Source organism: Euprymna scolopes, chromosome 26, assembly GCF_053919585.1.
Source record: "Euprymna scolopes isolate OS-2025 chromosome 26, ASM5391958v1, whole genome shotgun sequence".
NCBI classification, from domain to species: Eukaryota; Metazoa; Mollusca; class Cephalopoda; order Sepiida; family Sepiolidae; genus Euprymna; species Euprymna scolopes.
Genome location: NC_136507.1, coordinates 109666210 through 109680650, shown reverse-complemented (window position 1 = coordinate 109680650; position 14441 = coordinate 109666210). Strand labels below are relative to the sequence as shown.

The following is a 14441-nucleotide window of genomic DNA, read 5'->3' as shown; positions in this document are numbered from 1 at the left end:
AAATTATGGCTCTTCATCAGTGTTGATCAAACAACACCTCTCCCCCCCAAAAAAAAATAACAAGAGCAAACGTTCCAGATATCAGATTTAGTTTTTTCCCAAAATTAAATTTTTTTACGAACCTGTTTATTTTATTAATGTACTTCTCTTGTTCATCTTTGCCCATTATTTACAAAACTACTGTATTTTTATAGAGTTCAGATGAATGCATTATACAACTTATCATGCCTCTTCTGGTTATTAATATTTTTATGTATTTATATTATTATTTACTTTATGGTATTTTTATATTTATTATAGTTGAATTTAAAAATATAGAAATATGTAAAATCTAATATATAAACGGCTATATGTTGATCTGTCTGTCAGTCTCCATATTTTCAAACTCTATCTCCTTCGAAACTAAAAGTCACAGAGTAGTGCTAGAGGTCTCAAATGATTGGATTTTTTATGGGCTGTTCTTTTATGGGTCCATAGCCAGTTAAAATAGTTTTTAAGGGGTCAAAAATGGGTCAAAATTGAAAAAATCATTAAACATTTTGTACATTCATCTTAGGTGATTTTTGATTTTTAATCAGTTTATATGCATGTCACATTGGTATAGTAGTAATGTCACCAGCTTTGAATGCTAGAGTTTTGGTTTCGATTCTAGCTGATGGCACCTAAATACTTATTTTTTACTTTTGAAATCACAACTCTATGATAATATATACAAAATCTGGACAAATTAAAATATCATATATAAGTGTATTTTATGCCTGGGCAAAGCCGGACGGCCCCTCCATTCCTTGCTATATACACACACACGCATATAGAATATGAAAAAATAAAAGAACAACAATATAAAAATATATGCTAATGCATATAAATTAATTTGTTTATTCAATATGGATGTAGAGGTGTAGAATAAACAAACGCTTTTAACCATGGTATTTCAAAGCCTAATGCTTCTTATCAAAAGAAGAGAGAAGATGCTAGGTAACATATTAGGGATGCGACGTCTAGCAATAGCTACATTAGAAGCAAAATAATTGGGCGTGAGAGGAAGAGGGTAATAGATTTAAACTGTTGAGAGAGGGAAATAAGAGAACTACAATGATCTACGTGATAAAGGAGGAATATAGCTGATATTATGATTTTACGTTTATATGTTATGTATTATTTATGTATGTATATGCATTATAGGCTGAATTTCTTGTATAGTTTCGGATTTGCTCTATCAATTTCATTTGATGATTAATTGGATATGACTTGAAATCATCAAGATAGCGGGTCATTGTCTTTTGTAATTGTCTAAATATTTTATCTTCATCATTATCTCTCTCTCTTTCATGTATATATAAAGTCATGGTTTAATATTTACTATCCATTATGCTATTGAGTTTTTTTGTTTATGTTTTGTTAAATGCATTTTTCTTTTCCAAATTAATTTCATAATTCTTGACAATTTTTCTTTTTACTTTATTCAGAGTACCTACATCTTCAGAGCCAACGTTTTGCCACCATTTCGCCAGATGTTTTACCAGATTTGTGACATTGAAGATATAGATGTCCAATCATTGCTCATACAAAACGACGGACAGGTTAGTCTCTACTGGATATCGTGTGATTTCTCCCTCTCTTGCTTGAATTATATTTCTTTTTTTTCTATCTGCCGTTGACAGATTTCTTCTTGATGATGAATGTTTTGAGGAAAATACTCTACTTTTTGTGTTGTGATTAGCACGTTTTTTCAACTTTCAAAATCATATGTGATCTGCATATCATATTCTATGGTGAAGTGAATTTCTCCATGAAATTCTATAATTTATTTCGATTTTTAATAATTCAGGCTTTTTTGTCTGCATTTTTGTCCGGTACTCTCAACTGAAATCTGTGTACAGCTATTTATCGATGCAGAAGTTCATTCTACATGTAAATACCATCGTAGGCAGTTACAATGTTGAGCTAATCTGGCCACTTTTAACTGACCCTAACCCTATAATGTAATTGGTTTAATTGCTCCAACACTTATGCAAAAGTATTTCACCGATTCATTTTTTTTGTTTGCATCTGCTGTGACAATTACATCTGATATCAAATACTTTTTCATTTTTTTCAAATGAATCTTTGCATTTCCGTGACCAACACCATTATTTATTTTTCTGTAATAATCTATTCACTGGCGCCCTCAAATATAATTTCGGAATGTATAGATTTTATGTGGTGGCCCTTTGGCTATGATCGCAGCATAGCATTTGTGTTATGTTGTGGCGGGCAGTGCCAAGGGTCAGAATGATTATTATGATTAATTGTTAAATTATTTAGGTTAAAAAGATATTCAGAAAAAAGTTTTAAAAGAAAAGAATGTTAGTTAAAATATTTATGTTAACTATTTAACTGGGGAATTTTGACTCAAGGAAAATACTCTCAACTTGTGATTCCATTTTTAACGTACACTGTTGGCCTTACCCCATCAAAATAAAGAACTTTTTAAATTATTCCGATCTTTTTCAGTCTCTGTATTTGTTTTCAGTGCATTCTAATAACAATGGTACCTTTCATTTTTCTTTGAAAACTCACTTAACCTTGTCTTTCAATTCAAATGTAACTTCAAATTCTTTAAATTTCTTTTTATTTGACTTGCAAATTTCTCTGATTGATTTGCTTTTTTTCCATATTCAGACCTACAGAACATTTTCATTGACTTTTCCCATAAGTTGAATAACATAACCCAATTTATTCCAAATAAATTAGTTTTACATCCTGTTAACACAGACTTTCAGTTTCTGCATTTTATAATCTTTACCTGATACGCCTCTAGCTATTGTATTGGTACTTGGTTACATGCGTCAACCTATGTTATTCCAAGTTACCTCATTAATTAACAACAAATCACTTCCAGTGTCCAATAAGAATATGACTTTCTGTCCATTTATTTCCAAATCTGCATATTTTCTTTTGTCAAAGTTATTACTAGGGCCATGACAACAGCATATTCTTTTCATTGTTTTGACTCTTGAGTATATATCCGTTAATATCTTATATATTTTTATATAGACTGATGTGCTTCTCAGTTGATTGATTGTGTCTTACTGTATCGGATGTATACTTGAGAGTTAAAAGAATGAAAAGAATATTCTGTTGTCACAGCCTTTATACCAAGCACTGGATAAGGCAGAAGACGGGAGGGCAGTAGCCCTTGATATATCTAAGGCTTTTGACAGAGTATGGCACATTGGTCTTCTGATGAAAATAACATCCTATGGTATTACTGGACGAATGCTTAGCATAATTAGATCCCTCTTACATGAGAGAAGAATCCAAGTTGTCCTCGATGGGCATGTGTCCAAAATATTTGATATAAATATGGGTGTGCCACAGGGATCGATTCTTGGACCTTTGTTATTTCTGATATTCATAAATGACTTGTCTGATAAAATTGTCTTTGAGGTGGGTATATTTGCCGATGACACCACACTCTATAGCAGCACGTGGAAAAACTAATGAACACATATCTAAGGTAATAGCCGAAACCGTACAGGAAGACCTTCAGTCTGTAGTGGAATGGAGTCAAAAATGGATGGTGACATTCAATGCTGCCAAGACAAAGCTCATTTTCTTTAATAATATCATGAAACATTACCAACAACCAATAGCTATGGCGAGAGATATTTTACCTGAGAGCACTTTGTTAAAGCTCCTTGGCTTAACGTTCACAGGAAACATGAGTTGGAATAGATACATTGAGATTATTGCTAAGCCTGCTGCAAAGAAAGTGGGCTCTCTCTATCGTGCTAGAAAGTTACTTATGCCTGAAAGTATTCTGTACCTCTACAAAGTCACCATTCGCCCATGTATGGAGTACTGCTGTCACATTTGGGCTGGTGCATCTGCTAGTAGGCTCTCACTCCTGGACAGGCTCCAAAAGAGTGGCCAACCTAATAGGTCCCGAACTGTCATCTAAACTTCAGCCCCTGTCCCTCCGATGTAATGTTGCATCCCTCTGCCTGTTTTACAAGTATTTTAATGGTGGATGCTCTGACGAACTACAAGCTCTTGTACCCCCACGATGAACATACCCATGACAAACCTGACAAGCAGCAAAGTCCCACCCTATACTGTTGAGATCCCTAGATGTAAGAAGGCCTTTTACTCTAATAGCTTCTTCCCCAGAACTGCAGGACTTTGGAATTCTCTTCTGGTTTCCTGCTTCCCCAACTGTACTGACATGCAGAAGTTCAAGTGTAATATGAACAAACATCCTGCTGCTAAACTTCCTACATAGTACCCCTGCAACATAAGTCCCTGATAGTAGCTCCATATATCAAAGTGGCAACGTGCCTTGTTTGGGGTGAAAATGTAATTTAAAAAAAAAAAAAAAAAATTGAATAAAATCTTTCCAAATTTTTCTCATTTCTTTTTGTACATATTCTTGCTATATATTCTTTCCGGTTACAAACATAATAATTTCTGTTTTAAAAAAAAACATACATAAAATGTTTTTTTGTTTTTTTTTCCTCTGCATACTTTAGTCATACATTATTTTCAAGTTGAACTTGTTTTCTAACCTGCTTAATGTTTACTTTCAGTTCATTATTATCCCATGTTAAGTTTATTCATTTTTGTTAGTCTTCAGTAACAATTTTGCAAAGTTCAAAAGAGAGTCGCAAACCTGATAGGCCCTGAACTGGTATCTAAGCTTCAGCCTCTGTCCCATCGACGAAATGTTGCATCCCTCTGCCTTTTCTACAAGTATTTTAGTGGTGAATGCTCTGACGAACTGCAATCACTTGTGCCCCCACGATGCGAGCACCCTTGACAAACCCGACAGGCTACTAGATCCCACCCCCACACTGTAGAGATCCCTAGATGTAAAAGATCTTTTTACTCCAATAGTTTCTTCCCCAGAACCGCAAGACTCTGGAATTCCATTCCAGGTCCCTGCTTCCCCAACAGTACTGACGTGCAGAAGTTCAAGTGTAACGTGAACCGACACCTTGCTGCCCAAATCCCTACATAGTACCCCAGTAGTTGTTGCCCCTGATAGTAGCCCCCTACACCAAAGTGGCAATTTGCCTTGTTTGGGGTGAAAATGTAATAAAAAAAAAAAAAAAAAAAAAGTTATATTCGTATCATTCTCTATTTGTGACAAACGAATTTCTTTTTGTTCTTAGGTGATAATCTTTGAACAAAAATCAAACATTTCATCTTTCATCTCTTTTTATTTCAAATAATTCACATTGAAAGTTAATTTTTCTTGCATAAGTAACAAAATCCCTTTCTTCTTGCTTTGCAATGTTCGTGCATTTGTAGTGAGTGTGGAAAATGTTATCCTATTTGCCAAAAAATCTTAGACAAAATCTATATAGTTTCCTCAAAAGAAATCTTTTTTTTTTTTTTGGTAAGATATAATTTGAGAATTTTGTCTTTTGTTTTGTGCCTAATTTTTGCAATAATATTATGATTGTTTCTTCATCCAACCATAAATCATACCTTTTTGTGAAAATGGATCCATACCTTCTATAATATTCAAGTCACTCAGAAAAAGCCACCTTGAGCCTCCACCAATGTCTCTAGGTAGAATCTGAACCTGGAACACATGGCCTTCAAGAAACGTCTGAACATCAGTTTGAGCCTGGCAAACAGTTCATCCTTAGTGTTGTAGGTTGTTTAATTGGTGCCTTCTTAAACTGTGCTGAACACAGACTTGTTTATGTGATTGTAATGAGGCAAATTGGAGGACCAGATGTTAGTATTGATGAAATTATGAAAGTTTTTAGCTTTCTCAAAAATGTAACTCAGACTTGAGTCCTGATGCCGTCACCATCTTCACTCAGTACTTGACAACAATGACAATTTAATATGAAGTTGTAAAGGTATATTCTTTATAGCTCAAGAGAACTACCTTATGGAAATCGAAAATCTCAGAAAAGGTCAAACATCCAATTGAGCAACCATTCCTATTAAACAGGATACAAAAAGCGGTACTTGTGCATTTGAACCAGGTGTAACCAATCGTTTGTTCAGGGTTGACTGTAATCTGACATAAGATTGCGGCAAAGGAGCAGATGATATTTGGGGAAAATAATGGGGGAAAATAATCAAGGGGATCAGCCGGAAGCTTCTTGACGAGTTTATATGGAGACAAATTTTTTGTCTCTACATTAAACTATATATCAGAAAGCTACCCGGTTGTGTTTGCAAAGTTTCTTCCACATCCACTGTCTCTTCTCACCCCACTTTGTAATGCAAAATTAAATTTAAACAAACTACATTTGCATGCTATTTTATTTTGAAAAAAAAAAACAAAACCTTTTTTTTCTCTGAATTCGAGTATCCTTCTTCAAATAAATTGATTATCAAAACGTTTCTTTTACTTGGGAGTCACCACTTATCAAGGCACGAAGCCCACTTGAGGATAAGGGTTAATGAATGTAAGTTGGTAGTATAGTAATTGTTAATGGTGTAAATTGGGTAAAATTTTATTATTTATGGGGATATCTCAAAAAAAACTTGTTTGCATTTGATTTGATGGCTACCACGTTGTATTCAACTGGGAATCAGAACAGTGGTTCCACAAGCGGGTAGTTCTAGGAAAGAAGCCTTGTTCATGGAATCTGTGTTTAGATTTAGGCACAGATAGAGAGCGGGGGTGGGGGGGGCTTGTTTATAGTGGTTGTATCTAGTCAAGTGTTTTTTTGTGAAAGTTTGGCAAGGGGGAAACATAGATTGAAGTTTTGTGTTCCTTTTGTGAAATAATTACTCCTTCCTTAGGTTTAATAGTTCAAATATTCAACTTTAATTTTAATCAGAAAGTTTCCATTCATACCAGGCATCCATATAATGGAAATACAGCTATGATCAAAATTATAGAGCATTAATAAAAAATCGACATTCTGATTCAAACATATATTTCAAGGTTAAGAATAGTGGAGAATAGTGAACATTAATAAATTTATTTAAACAACAATCAATATTTGGCGTGTCCTTCTTTTGCCTTTATAACAGCTTTTATTTGTTTTTGCATTCGTTATTGGCTAAATTGTTGCAGGTAGTAGGATCTATTTTCTGCCATTCTTCATGAAGTTTGGCCTCAAACTTTTTTTGGGTGAACATTTGTGCATTCTCTCAAACTTTCCATGGGATTTATGTCTGGGGATTAAGGGGGCCACTTCATCACCGTAATCCCTTTTTTCTCAAGCCAACCCATTGAAATTTTTGATAAATGGCATGGGGAACTATTTTTGTCAAAAAGGTTTGGTAAACTTGGTGCAACATGTTAAAATAATTTGTGTTCATTCTGCCCTCACATGTATACAACAGTCCAGTGCCTGAAGAAGCCATGCAGCCCCAAATCATTACATTTCCTCCTCCAAATTTGACAGTTGAACCACACAATCAGGATGAAATGCCTTTCCTTCCTTACAACGTATATACACCGCTCCAGTGGTGCCAAAAATCTGATGAAAAAATGAGAATTCGCTACAATTTTTGAATAGATATTATGGATGTGTATTCACATAAAACTTTTAATTGTTTGTTTCAAAGTTTAGGAAATAGAAGTTGTTAACTTATTTCAAAGTTACTTTCGTCAGCGACCAATTTTGGCCCAATCATATGTGTTTTTTTTTTTTTTTTTTTTTTTTTTTTTTCAAATTATAGTCGTTTTTTTCTTGTTGGCCTAAGACAAGTTTGGTTTCTTCCTTACTTTGCATCCTTTTAATCCCACTTCTAATAACCTTCTTCTCACTGTTCAAGTTGATATGCTTTTGTTTGCATCCTCTCTAAGTTCAGCAACAAACTCTGAAGAACTTTTCTTCTTGTCTGCAAGGGATGCTCTTTTCAAAGATCTGTCATCCTTGGCGTTTTACAGCCTTGTTTTTTTCTGTTTTTCTACCTTTTACTCGTTGTTTGAACTCCCTTCCTGAAACATACCATCTTCCTGGCAATTTCTACCTGAGAATATCCTTCACCATATAAAGCAATAATTTGTGTCCTTTTAATCTCTGAAAACTGCTTCTTCAGAGACATCTTCAATTAAATATGCGATTATAGCACTTGAATGAATCAAATATTACCTGAAAAATAATAAACAGCTTTTAGTTTGACAATGAATCATTTTGAATATTGGAATTAATTTAGTATGAAACACAACTAAAACTCTTGAAAGCAAATAAACACTACAATCTACTGTTAAATATTTTACATTTGCTCTCAACTGTTCATTGTACAATTATTAACCTTTAAATACATAGGTTTAAACTATTATCTTTAGATGCTCCATAATTTTGACCATGGCTGTATATATATAAGGATATTGGAGATAAACCGTAATAACCAGATATATTCTGACACTACATCAACCAGATTACTTGGATAAATATTTTTAGTTTTAACAAAAGGGCTACAATAATATTGCGGGGTCTCCATTCACACTGGACGTCTATAGAATGTCCAGTAGCAATATATTATATATAAAACATGCCACTGTGATATTTTCACAGGTCTCACTGTTTCATCATCATCATCAAGAAGAACAACAACAGAATATATCTTTACTTGCAAATAGGTGACACCAAAATAGACAAATGGTAGTTGTCAAAAGCGATGGTCATGAATGTTTGTTAGAAAAGCATCAGCTGCAGCCATAACTGCTGGCTGCTTTATCAACTATTGTCTATATAACAAGTACTGACCCAATGGTTACAAGCTGTGTGTGTATATATATATATAATACCCTTGTTTGAGAAATTAGACAAAAAAGTTTTCAGCAAAATAATGAATGTGTCTATAGGTGTGGTTGAAGAATGTCATGGCTGCATTGATTGTTACCCAGTCTGTGAGAAGTCCTCATTTCTGTTTGCCATGATAATGGTTAATGGTGAAACTATTGCTGTTTGATGTTTCATTATGTCTACCGATTTTTATCCTTGGACTCTGGGAAAATGATTCTGTCTTTTTTTCAGGCTTGAATTCATTACACCAATTTTATGTGTTTCATCTCAAAAAAAAAAAAAAGAAGAAAAAAAAGGAAAGCTAGAATCATTCATTGAATTATTTAAATGAGAATCCTGACATTTGTAGTTTTAAACTACCAATGCTTTTTCTTTCCTTTTTTTTTTTTTCTTCTGTTGGATTTCTTTCTTTGTTTTTTTCCCCCTTTTTTTCCTTTTTCTGTTTTGCTCATGTATTTTTCTTCCCATTTCATTTTACCTCTTTTTTCTTTTCCTTTCCTCTTTCTCTTTTTCTTTCCATTTTGGAATTTCTTTTTCCTCTCTTTTGCTGAATCCAGATATTCATTGTCCATTTCCGCTTGACATTCCCTTTCTTATTGATCCAATTAATATGGATTTGTCCAGGTTCGGAACCGATTGAATAACATTGTATAATCAACATAACAAAGGTGGGGATATCCATCTGAATAATTCATTAATAAGGGATGGCACAGACCCCAACAACTTTTAGATTTATAAATATTTAACGAGCATACAAATGTTACCAAATTGACATATTAATTGAATAAGATATACTTTAAATAAAATAGTTTCCCCAGTTTAAATAGTTAGGTTTTACTACTTTATTATTCAATTTGTAAGCAGGCGACAGCAAAGGCCGAGCATGACAATTGCCATTTCCTATGTGGACATCAAAAGATGCCGCAGCAACTAGCATCCTGCAAGAGCTTTGCCACCGTCACAGGCCACAGATGAATAACATCAGCATTCTTCTGCCTGTGTTAGTGGAATGAATCTGTTAAAGATGACACCTAAGATTTTCTGGCACCTGAGCTCCCCCAGAAAGAGTGGGAACTGAGATAAAGTGAAGGTTGCCAAAATATGGTAGACCAACGCAAGTGGGGCTATGTACAGGTCGCTCGGTGTCCCTGCGGTACTGCCGTGCAGACCATTACTTACATTCTCAAGGACTGACTCCCAAACGAGATGTTCTCTGATGCAGACCTGAGGGATGCCTCAATCACTGTCCAACAATAAATCCTGAGATGGAGCAAAACGCTATAATGATGACTTTACTATTGAGAAGACTTAATTGGAAACTTCAGAATTATGGCATTTCTGAACGTGGAGCATGCTAATCGAATATTTTTTTTCACACTGGGAATATATTTGCAAGATGTATTTCGAAAAGTAAATTTATAATAAAATTACACTCTTTTTAATAGAGTAGTACGTTTTTTAAACAAAGTACATAAAAACTTTTAAGATAGCACTAGTATAGAAAATCTTAAGAAAAAGTAGGATGAATCGAAAAACTATGACAATTTTGTGAATCTATCTGATGAAATCCAATTGTAAGGTTCTGCTGAAGGACGGCTACTATACATTGCTATACATTGCTATACATTGCTATACATTACTATACATTACTATACATTGCTATACATTGCTATACATTACTATACATTGCTATACATTGCTATACATTGCTATACATTACTATACATTGCTATACATTGCTATACATTACTATACATTGCTATACATTACTATACATTACTATACATTGCTATACATTACTATACATTGCTATACATTACTATACATTGCTATACATTACTATACATTGCTATATATTACTATACATTGCTATACATTACTATACATTACTATACATTGCTATACATTACTATACATTACTATACATTGCTATACATTACTATACATTACTATACATTGCTATACATTACTATACATTACTATACATTGCTATACATTACTATACATTACTATACATTACTATACATTGCTATACATTGCTATACATTACTATACATTGCTATACATTGCTATACATTACTATACATTGCTATACATTACTATACATTGCTATACATTACTATACATTGCTATATATTACTATACATTGCTATACATTGCTATACATTGCTATACATTGCTATACATTGCAACACACTGGAGTGGATAAACATTTCGACTGGATCATCTGTATAAAAGTTGAATATTGAATGTAGCAGTAAGTTCTAGAAAAATATACCAGAAAGAACAATCGGAAATTAGTCATTATTCCTACAGCTACATACCGAGAAAACAGAGCTATTAAATCTGATATTGTGGTATGGGACTTAGTAAAAGTTAGTGTCAGGTTAAACAGTCTGTGATAAGGATAGAGTTGTGGACTGGTGCATTTGCGCAAATCTTCCACATCTTCAGTTCCTTGCAAATAATTGTGTGTACAGTTCCCACACTGACATCAGTCTGTGCACTTATTATCCCTATAGACACACAGCAATCTTTATCCATGAAATTCTTTATTTGGCCAATCAACTCTGGTGTTCTGACTTCCTTACTCCCCCCACACCGCTTACCTGCCTTCCTTGAATCTCTTATGTCACTCAAAAAACTGATGCTCGATGCATGCAAGATGGTCCAAAAGCAGTCCGAAGCAATCCATACGTTTTTGTGACATTTTTTCCAAGTTTAAAACAGAATTTTATTGGATATCATTCTCCTAAAGTATTCTCATGTCCAGATTGCATTTTTAAAATTCACCAGTTGTGACAATCAGGTTTTAATCGGGTGTATTCCAGTTCCTGCCGTAGCTGTTCGTTTGTATTTGAAATCATCAAAATTGATCAATCATCTCATAAGATGTATAGCAATTACATACTGAATTTTGAAGAATCTATGACAATTTTAAATGTCTGCACAAAAAAATCTGGAAACTCATTGAAGGCACCTCATACTTGCTTAAGAAATCCTGTTCTTCTAATGTAATCAGTGAATCTTTGTTAAATTTGTAAATCTGTACAGAATCTTAAACTGAACTTTTTAGTCAATCGACAATGGTAGATTGTTCTTGTTCTGTCAGCTATAACTCCTAGAAGTCATAATTCTTAATATTACTTGTACAGAGAACTGAACCTTCAATCTTCAGAAAACTGACATTTTTTTTTTTTTCATATTGCCACTTGGATATAAGAAGCTAATATTTGAGACCATGTCTACAGGGGCACTATGTAGGGAGTTGAGAAGCGAGATATCTATTCGCATTACATTTAAATTTCCACACATTGGTATAATCAGGGAAGCAGGAAACAAGGAGATAATTTCAAAGTCTAGCAGTTTGACAAAAGAAACTATTAGAGTAGACTTTCCTGCATGTAGTGATCTCTACAGTGGAGAGGTGGGATTTTGCTGCTTGTTGGGTTATTCAAAGGTATTTACATTGAGGGGCACAAGTACTACGAGTTTATCAGAGCACATTCCATTGCTCGTAATACAGGCTCAAAGAAGAAACATTGCACCGAAGGAAAAGAGGTTGGAGCTTGGTTGATAGTGCAGGACCTATTAGGTTTCAGACATTTTCGACCATGTCTAAGGGAAAGAAACTAGTGATAGATGATGTACCAGCCCAGATGTGGCAACAATAATCAGTGCATGGATGGTTTTGTATACTGCTGAGTGTGAGTAGTTTTCTAGCATGGTAGAGGGAGCCCACCTTCTTTGCAGCAGCCTTAACAATGTCTTCAATCTAATTCATGTTGCCTGTGAATGTAAAGCTGAGAAATTTGAATGATGAGCTCTTGAGGAAGTGTGTTATTAGTCATGGCAGTTATTACAAGGCGCCTTCAATAAGTTTCCAGACTATTTTCATATAAGCACTTTTATTGATAGAACACGCATGAAACTCTAGTCCTCTTTTAAGTAATCTCCTTGGGTTGTAATGCACTTGTTGTACCATTCCAACAAAGTCTGGAAGGTCCCATGGAAGTCCTCTTGTGTGAGCTTGTGTCAATGACCCTCGTCACAGACGCTTTCATTTCTCCAATTGTCTCATAACATCAGCCTCTAAGGTTTTCTTTGAGCTTAGGGGAATGCCAAAAATCACAGGAAGCAAGGTCTAGACTAGGGATGGGGGAGGAACTGTCTTGATTCCCATCTTGATCAAATACTCTGTGACAAGTATGGAGTTGTGAACTGCACCCTTGGGACAAACTTTGTGCACATTTTCTGCATCTTCAGTTCTTTGTGAATAACAGTGTGTACAGTTTTCACACTGATATCAAACTGTGCACTTATTGTCTCTATAGACACACAACGGTCCTTATCTATGAAATTCTTTATTTGGCCAATCAACTCTGGTGTTCTGACTTTCTTACACCTCCCACACCTTTCATCATCTCTCACAAACACCTGCCTTCCTTGAATCTCTTATGCCACTCAAAGCTGATACTCGATTCATGCAAGATGGTCTCAAAGCAGTTTTAAACATACCATACGTTTCTGTGGTATTTTTTCCAAGTTTAAAACAGAATTTTATTGCATATCATTTTTTAAAATTCTTCTTACATCCAGATTGCATTTTTGAAATTCACCAGCTGTGACAATCAGGATTTAGTAGAGTGTATTCCAATTCCTGCTGTAGCTATTCATTTGAATCTGAAGTCATGAAAATTGGTCATGCATCTCATAAGATGTATAGCGATAACATACTGAATTTTGAAGAGTCTGTGACAATTTTAAATGTATGTACAAAAATGCCTGGAAACTTATTGGAGGTACTTTGTATATCTGTTTATTTGTATCTTTATCTGTTGCGCCATGTGGGCAATTCTAGTATGAATTTTTGGTGCTTTGAATCCATTCTTGTTTTCCATGTGTAGCGTTACTCTATTCACATGGAAAACAAGAATAGGTTTAAAGCACTGCAAATGTCATACTAGAATTGCCCACATGGCACAACAGATAAAGATTCATAGAAATTTTGTTTGATGTTAAATCCGTAGAGGAATAAAGAAAATTCTTTGCACTTTTGGTAGCAAGACGATTTCATGCTGTGCATATTTTACAAGGAGGAACCAGAGATTGGAGCTTAGTAGAGTACATTCCATGGAGATACTGCAACACTAGTCCATCTTAGTTGAGATATTGTATAAATGATATAAGAGGAGGAAAATTGTCTGAAATGCATAAATAATTAAAATAACTTTTTTTATTAATGTTTTCTTTTTTTAAACACAAATCAGTTAACAAATTTGAGACTGAAAAGAAGCAAATTTTATTGTTTGTCTACGTGATTTGCATCTTGACCAGGATTGAGTGTGAGATCTGTTTTATTCTTTCAAAAGAAAAAAAAAAAATAGGACAACCAGAGATCAAAGCAGAAAGAAAAAACGAAACTGAATAACTAAACATCTGTATATTGATGAATATTTCATTGCTGTGAATTTCAATGATTTTTCTTTTTGAATAAAGTCCCCCAACACCTCTCTCTTGCTTTTTATTTCCTTTATATCATTTTAGAGAAAGGCAGGTATAAGTTAATTTCCGGTGACCTTCTAAAGATGGCCAAAAGTCCTTTTATTTAATAGTCTTAAATTTGGAATCTGTTGATAAGTGAGAAATGAGTTGTAATTCAGGCAGCCAATCCAAACATTACCATCATATCTTGCTTCTTCTGTGATTTCGTTTTTTAATTTG

General features: G+C 34.2%; 1 protein-coding gene across 1 annotated transcript in view; it reads left to right on the top strand.

Annotated features, from left to right (window-relative positions):
- Window positions 1-14441, top strand: part of LOC145248363 (general transcription factor 3C polypeptide 5-like) — a 356244-nt gene that overhangs the window by 152429 nt on the left and 189374 nt on the right. Inside the window, exon 7 of the mRNA XM_080110286.1 lies at window positions 1470-1583. Coding sequence (XP_079966412.1) covers window positions 1470-1583 — 114 coding nt within the window. The remainder of the gene's footprint in view (window positions 1-1469; window positions 1584-14441) is intronic.